At 39.6% G+C, this 8,316-nt stretch overlaps 1 protein-coding gene across 1 annotated transcript; it reads right to left on the reverse strand.

Moving 5' to 3' along the window:
- Nucleotides 1-4,936: 4,936 nt before the first annotated feature.
- Nucleotides 4,937-7,004, reverse strand: LOC143853918 (uncharacterized). Its single transcript, XM_077363612.1, has 4 exons — nt 6,609-7,004; nt 5,866-6,469; nt 5,520-5,683; nt 4,937-5,365 (listed from the first exon to the last, which is right to left on the reverse strand). Exons 1-4 carry the CDS (start codon nt 7,002-7,004, stop codon nt 4,937-4,939), a joined length of 1,593 nt encoding a protein of 530 aa, XP_077219727.1.
- Nucleotides 7,005-8,316: the final 1,312 nt, after the last annotated feature.

Raw genomic sequence — 8,316 nt, forward strand, 5'->3', positions numbered from 1 at the left:
TTTGGCCGGGTTTACCAGGACCAAGGCGCAGATTCTTTTCTGGGCGCGTGAATGAGTGGATCGGAGGGGACTAGCAGGGAGAGTAGGATCAAGTTCCTAATCTCCTCTGTCGTTGCCTCACCTCTTTTTCCGGTTGTTTTTGTGAGGAGTAAGAAAAAAAGATCGATCCCCTTCTTCTTTCCCTTGCCTCCCTTTTAAAGGGTGGCGTGTGGGCCTCTTCATCATTATGGAGAGAAAATCTTCCTTAGTAGGATTGGGCCGTCCCTCTGTCCGGACGGCGCGCGTCGTTTTGGTAGGATAATCCCTTCCGCAATTTGTGATGATGAGTTTTGGAAGACGAGAAGGTGACACGTCTCGTGGTTGAGCTGCCTTGCCGTTTCCCTACGCCTTTCTTCATGATGGCAGGGCTCTGTAGTGCATGAGTGACACGTGTCGAGCAAAGGGGGCAGTACCGTATTTATGTCTCATCAGACCATATTTGGAAGGCCAAGACATCGGAGATCCAAGACGCACGAAGACTTAAAGCATCGCAATTGAAGATCGAAGTCGTTTTAGAATGTAAAGATCCAATCCTAGTTTAGGTGTTTAGAGGCATAAATAAAGTAACTCACACACCCTAAATATTTAAGAGATTGTCCTTGTGGTGTTCCAACACTTTAGAACCCTCATAACAATCCCAACTTGGTGTAGAGTTGGAAGCCCAAATGAATAAGAAACAGAATTGAAAAACCAGCTGCACTTAGGCTTCTTGGAACTCCGAGAGAATTCTCGGAGCTCCGAGAAATGGTCCAGTAACATTTTCCAACTTCTGTTTGTATTCCCGGAACTCCGAGACCACTTGTTCGGGAACAAATTATAGTCGTTGGGGATTTTGCCAGATTTACCACTATGCCTCTCAAACGATCATATTTGGTTTTTCTATATATATGGGTATTCTAAACTTCCCAATAATGAATCCTAACACTCCAAAAAACCTATTGGAATATCCTAAGAGTGAATCAAGCTTATTTTTGCCACTCATCTTCTATAATTAGGATTTGGATCATAGGCTTCAATTTGTACATCTTCTACAAACCTTATAAACCCTTGTGAGGGATTTTTTGTTTCTTTCTTTCTTTATTCAAACGATTATATTCGGACAAGTGTTCGGAGAAGTGGATCCCACTCTCCGTGGTGAGTATTGCCACCAAGTTTAAAGGCAATTGGAATTGTAATTGGCATCGATCTTCGCCGAAGTTAAGAAGATCAACATAGTGAAGCCATCAACGGGTTTGGTTGGTGGAGTGGAGTAGGCCTCGCGTTTTGAGGACCGAACCATTTTAAATCTCGGGTGCACTCTCTCTTATCTCTTGCTTTACATTTGCATTGCACTTATGATTTAACTTGTGTGCTTAATTTTCATTTTTGATCTCTTAATCTTCATATTTGGGTTAGAGTTTTCAAAAGATTAAAACTTGTTAGGAACCTAAATTTTCCCTCCTCATTGTTGCCGTTAGAATAAGTAATCGGGCCTACCCTTGGAATTTCACTTGGTATCAGAGCCTTGGCTCTTAAAAGATTTTGTTTTCTTAAAATCTTTGGTAAATTTTTTTTAAAATTTTAACAAGGGAAAGATCATAAGGTCTTTGGCATCTTTCTATTTGTGAAATGGCAAACATAAATGGAATCGGACTTCCGGAAGGCCATTCCACAACTAGACCTCCTTTCTTTGATGGGTCCAACTATGGACATTGGAAGACATGGATGCGGATCTATCTTCTCTCTATAGATGTGGAACTTTAGCATATTGCTGAAAATTGATACATTTTGCCTTCCAAACCATTTGAAGAATTGAATGTTGTAGAGAAAAGGCACGGAAATTTAAATTACAAAGCTATAAACTCTTTGTTTTGCGCCTTATCTACGGAGGAGTTTAATAGAGTAGCTCTTTTTTATTCCGCCAAGGTTATTTGGGATACTCTTGCCGTTACCCATGCGGGAACATCACAAGTCAAGGATTCCAAAATAAACTTGTTAAAGAGCAAATATGAAATGTTTAGAATGGGTCAAAATGAAAGTATTTCCGAAATGTATACCCGATTTTCTAAAATATCAAATGAATTAGCTAATCTTGGTAAATCTTATCCTACTGATGAGCTTGTCGGTAACTTGCTTAGGTCACTTCCTCCAAATTGGGATCCAAAAGTCACCGCCATACAAGAATCAAAGGATCTCAAGACATTAACTATGGAGGAGCTTGTAGGATCTCTTATCACTCATGAGATGCTCCTCACTAGCCGTCAAGAAGAGAAGAAGCCGAAAGAGAGAAAAAGAAAGTCGATCTCTAGCTCTAAAGGCCTCCAAGACGGACTCATCATTCTCAAATGAAGCGGATAGTGATGAGAAAGAAGCATTAAGAAAATTTAAAAGCTTATGGAGAAAGAAACACAAAAAGGATAAAAAGAAGAAGAAAGAAGAAAGTGAAGTAGAAGGAGGAATAAGGTGTTACAATTGCAAGAAGACGGGACACAAAAGACCGGAGTGTCCACTTCTCAAGTCATCTTCCTCGAAGTACAAGGGAAAGAAGAAAGATTGGAAGAAGAATAAGGGTCTCGTTGCCGCTTGGGATGCTTCAAGCACGTCGGGCAAAAGCTCAAGTGAAGGGGAAGCTAAAAGGATGATCTTTACTTCATGGCACTCACCCACGAAGATGAGGTAAATTCTAACCCCTCTTGTAATTCATCAAGTAGTGATAGTGAAAAAATATCTTATGATGAATTGTGCATAACCTTGCATTCTCAAATTTCAAAAAATGAAGTTCTTAAAAAATCTATTTCAAAATTAGAAAATGAACTTGATGTTTTGAAAAATGAATCATCTTCTTCCATATCTAAATCTCAAGCACAAATTGAAAATTTTAAACTTGAGATTAAAACCCTTAAGGGTTGTTTGGATGAGAAATCTTGCCAAATTGCTAAACTCCAAAATGTGGCAAGTTCTTCCAAATCTTATGAAGATTACACTAATGATTTTCTAAATCAAATAACCCATCTTCATAATGAAAATGAAAGGTTAAGATTATGTCTCCATGGATTCCTAAATGGTAATAAAATTATTGACATAATCTTGAAGAAGGCTAGTCATAGACATAATCATGTATTTTATGATATGACTAGTCTATCTAACCTTCATGTTATATGCCATTATTGTGGAATCAATGGTCACTACCAATTCCAATGTGCATCTAAGATTAGGGATTGTGGTGGAACCAAGAAAGCTTGGGTTCCCAAAACCCGCATATGATTCTCTTCATATGTGTTTAGATTAGGGGCTTGCACTTAAAATTGAATATCTTTGTATGGTTGTTTAAATATCCCCTCTTGTGTTGAATAAAAACTCTAAATAGGGGGAGTTCTATGTTTGTCTTTTTCCTTGAAGAAGGGGGAGCTTAAAATTGTAAATTTCATCCCTTTGATTTTCTTTTACCCCATCTTTTTTATTGATGCCAAAGGGGGAGAAAAATCTAGTGTAAGGAAATATATATGTGCTTTTATTGGAAAATCTCTTGTGCTTGTCATCATAAAAAAAAGGGGGAGATTGTAAGCCCATTGGTTCCCACCTTGGCATTCCCATCTTCTTTTGATGATTCTAATACACAAGTGATTTTATATTACTAATGTGTTTGTATGTCTAAGTTGTAGATCATAATTGTGCTAAGACAAGATTGCTTGGATTGAGGCCAAGAAGCACTCATTGGACCACATTCAGAAGGCCAAGACATCGGAGATCCAAGACGCACGAAGACTTGAAGCATCGCAATTAAAGATCGAAGTCATTTTAGAATGTAAAGATCCAATCCTAGTTTAGGTGTTTAGAGGCATAAATAAAGTAACTCACACACCCTAAATATTTAAGAGATTGTCCTTGTGATGTTCCAACACTTTGGAACCCTCAAAACAATCCCAACTTGGTGTAGAGTTGGAAGCCCAAATGAATAAGAAATAGAATTGAAAAACCAGCTGCACTTAGGCTTCTCGGAGGTCCGAGAAATGGTCCAGTAATATTTTCCAGCTTCTGTTTGTATTCCCAGAACTCCGAGAGAAATTCTCGAAACTCCGAGAAATTCTCAGAACTCCGAGAAATCTCTCGGAACTCCGAGACCACTTGTTCGGGAACAAATTATAGCCGTTGGAGATTTTGCCAGATTTACCACTATGCCCCTCAAACGGTCATATTTGGTTTTTCTATATATATGGGTATTCTAAACTTCCCAATAATGAATCCTAACACTCCAAAAAACCTATTGGAATATCCTAAGAGTGAATTAAGCTTGTTTTTGCCTCTCATCCTCTAGAATTAGGATTTGGATCATAGGCTTCAATTTGTACATCTTCTACAAACCTTGTAAACCCTTGTGAGGGATTTTTTATTTCTTTCTTTCTTTATTCAAACGATTGTATTCGGGCGAGTGTTCGGAGAAGTGGAGCCCACTCTCCGTGGTGAGGATTGCCACCAAGGTTAAAGGCAATTGGAATTGTAATTGGCACCGATCTTCGCCGAAGTTAAGAAGATCAACATAGTGAAGCCATCAACGGGTTTGGTTGGTGGAGTGGAGTAGGCCTCGCATTTTGAGGACCAAACCACTTTAAATCTCGGGTGCACTCTCTCTTATCACTTGCTTTACATTTGCATTGCACTTAGGATTTAACTTGTGTGCTTAGTTTTCATTTTTGATCTCTTAATCTTCATATTTGGGTTAGAGTTTTCAAAAGATTAAAACTTGTTAGGAATCTAAATTTTCCCTCCTCATTGTTGCCATTAGAATAAGTAATCGAGCCTACCCTTGGAATTTCATAACGTCACTACGGGCAACCAAATTTCATGAAAAGATGTACCTATATGGTGTGATTTCGTTTGTAAGGAGTGGTTGCTTTGGTCCTGGAGGGTTTCTGCAGTTTCATTTGTTGTGCCCCAATATCCCACACGCACTACATTTGTGATGTACTCCAGACACCAACTCTCTCTGGATTCTAACAGTCCGTGGCCTTCTCAGGACTCTTTGGTTTAAGAATGGCTCCACAATAGGCAAAGGTTGTGTAGGTTGAGGCCACTGCGACCTATCCAATGTTGGATGCACAACTTCTTCATATGTCTTACGCAAAGTCTCCATATGGTAACAAGCGTCAGTGAAGTCATAGGAATCTAAATCTTTGGAACCAATAGCGGCCATAGCATAGGCACAAGGTATGCCGAGGTTTCGATACTCACCACAGGTACATGTCTGTGCTTGTAAGTTGACACTATCCTGGTGGTACTTTGATTTCACCTCAAGCAAAAATAGATCGCATCCCAATACCAGCATCCTCCTTCCCTGTTCATCCCCTAGCTGAATAACCTCTAGGGAATAGGAAGTCAACTTGTTAGTCCAACCGTTACTTTTACTCTTATAGTTATCAAATGTTTCGGACGCCTTCCTCTGTGTGCTCAACCAAAGTGGCGATGGGGAGTGTCCTCGCTTCTGGAAGAACAAAATTCATTACCTCGGCCCCATTTGATGTATAAACATTGTATCTTTTCCCCATAAAATACACACCTGCCCAATTCTCCTTTGGAATCTTCATCAACCATTCGTACATGGCCTTATTCCTTTCTTCAATCTTCCCCATGTTGTCACGGAATTCACTTTTCCTCAATGCAGTAGCGGCTATCCAAAGTAAATCCTTACAAACCACATCCTTAAATTTATCGTATAGGTTGGTCTGCAGGTATCTTATCCAATATGTGTTAAACGACTCGGGAAAAACCTGACGAATTGCTTTCATTAAACCTTTTTGCCGATCTGAGCAAAATGTTGTGCCTAATCTTCGGTCCGATGCCATAACGTACATGTGAAGATGATAGAGAAACCACCTCCATGTCTCGAACATCCCCCCTCAACAATAGCATATGCCAGTAGAAGTATCTGATTGTTCCCATCTACATCGCATGCAATCAACAATATACCGGCGTACTTTCCCCTTAGATGTGTACCGTCGACGATCACAACGGGCCTCAATGTCCGATTCCAAGCACAAAAACATGGACCAATTGCCCATAATGGACGGCAGAAGGAATTTTCTCCTCTATCACATAGATCGCATAGCCTGTACACATACATGTGACTCCCATGGTTTGCGCGGTAGAATTCTAATGCATACGCAGGTAATATACGGTATGAGTCCTCGTAATTTCCATGGAAATGATCGAGCATTATACCCTTCTCAATCAGTGCCTTCTGATAACTAAGCTTTACACCCCATTCCGACTTCATGCAGTCAATAGAAATATTTGCTTCAACCAGCTGACCAAATTTACTTATGCAAGCCTCAACTGCCCACCTTGCTGCAGCATGCGGATGATCATTTCCATATAGTTGAGGAGTACAGGTGTGTTCTGCTACAAATCTTTTCACCTTGGCAAATTCGTTAAATTTAATAGCACTTATTCGCCACTGACATCCAGGTGATTTACATCTAACTGAATACTTCTTAGTATTCGTAGTAATTGGAACATAAAGAAATCGCCGCCTTAACGCGTATTCACGAACTACCCTTTTCAAAAAATGACAAACTCTGAAACACTGCTCCTACCTTCAATTCTTGACCATCTTTCCCATATAAAGCATCCCCTTCGTAATTGATCATCTCGGGATCGATATCTACTACATCAACAACGTGATTCACATCGCGTATATTACCTCCACTGTCATCTTCGTCAGATTCAACCCCATTTACATTGACGTTATCATCAATCATGTTAATCTCCTCATCCCTCCAATTCATATTCATGAATGGATCAATCCTACATGGCTCAATATTCCCCGATGGCCTACATGGATTCGCCCTCCAATTCATATTCATGAATGGCTCAATCCTACAGGGCTCAATATTCTCCGATGGCCTACATGCCTCCTCCCTCCAATTCATATTCATGAATGGCTCAATGCCGAGCTCAATATTCTCCGATGGCCTATATGGCTCAATCATGCATGGCTCAATAATGTGCTCATCCCATCATCTCGGTCAATCATGCATCGCTCAATATTGTCCTCACCCAAGTCATACTCTTCATCATATGGGGAACCAGCTGCGCATTCATTTAAGTCAAACATGTGCCGAGATAAGAAAGAAACGATAACTCATTAAAAGATATGCTGATGTATAAATACAATGCACTATTCGGAAAAAAAACATACTCACATACAAACAAGTTATGCAATTACTACCTCGGAGATGGGGGGAAATGGATAATCCAGACCGTCGTCTGACAATGGAATAGTCGGGTAGCTTGAGCTTGGCTGTATTGTATTGCGGACAAAACCTGTATCACTTTCATTATATCTGCAAAGGTATATAGGTATATACCATTATTGGATTAGCACATATAATGCAAACAAATTTTAATGAAGGGCAAATTTCATATGATCCAGCAAATTCACCTGCCAGATGGAGGATCATTACCAACCGCAAATTTCTCTACATTCACATATTGTGGATCGCCCTCCGACAATGGCACACTCGGCAAACTTGAATTTCGGTGGATTGTGTTGGGGACCGGAACATCTTTCACATCTTCCACATTTCCACAAGGTAGAGTAGATACACCCTGACTCCCAATATTCACATGTTTCGTTAAATAAATGATGACAGCATTAACCCCAGGATTATCAAGCATCCCCATTGAAACAGAAAGGTTGTGATCGTTGTTGATTTCATAAACAATGGACTTCGATGGATCGACTATATAGCGACACCGGATTGAGAATGACATATCACTTTCAGTAATTCCAATGGTATCACAAATTACAGATATAAATTCAGGGTACCTAACTCTATGGTTTACCGTTACAGCCTTAAGCTTCCCTCCAACATAATCAAATGATCCATCCTCCCTTACATTACCATCATAGTATACCATAAATGTTGCCATATCTACCTCCATGCTCTTCTCTCAATCAATTTCTAACAGTTGCAATTAATACATATAACTAATGACAACCTCATACTGAAATCAATCTTTTACAACTACACTTCATATTAAATTGCATGCAAAAAACATAGGAGTACATATACCATCAATATTCAATCCATGAAAATGCATTCCTTACATAGTTGTTTTGATCCAAACCCTAAATTGACTGTCCTTCGCGAGTTCAAGGACGAAAGAACCATGACAGAGAGGACTCCTCACCGTCTATAAGCCCAAGGATGGTAAAAACAATTGAAATAATTTTCACAAAATTATTGGATTTTAATGCCATTGGATATCCATCCATTACATTTCCATTTCTCCCCTTCT

This window comes from Tasmannia lanceolata, unplaced genomic scaffold (assembly GCF_043159265.1).
Source record: "Tasmannia lanceolata isolate RefF3 unplaced genomic scaffold, GAP_Taslan_0.1 ptg000020l, whole genome shotgun sequence".
In the NCBI taxonomy this organism is placed as follows: Eukaryota; Viridiplantae; Streptophyta; class Magnoliopsida; order Canellales; family Winteraceae; genus Tasmannia; species Tasmannia lanceolata.

Excerpts from the sequence above, each read along its gene's own strand:
- LOC143853918 (XM_077363612.1), bottom strand. The coding sequence starts at position 7,004 with ATGATTGAGCCATATAGGCCATCGGAGAATATTGAGCTCGGCATTGAG. Across the intron at positions 5,684-5,865 it reads TTTCTCTATCATCTTCACAT|CCGCTACTGCATTGAGGAAA; the intron begins GTACGTTATGGC and ends TACTTTGGATAG. Across the intron at positions 5,366-5,519 it reads ATACATCAAATGGGGCCGAG|CTAGGGGATGAACAGGGAAG; the intron begins GTAATGAATTTT and ends GAGGTTATTCAG.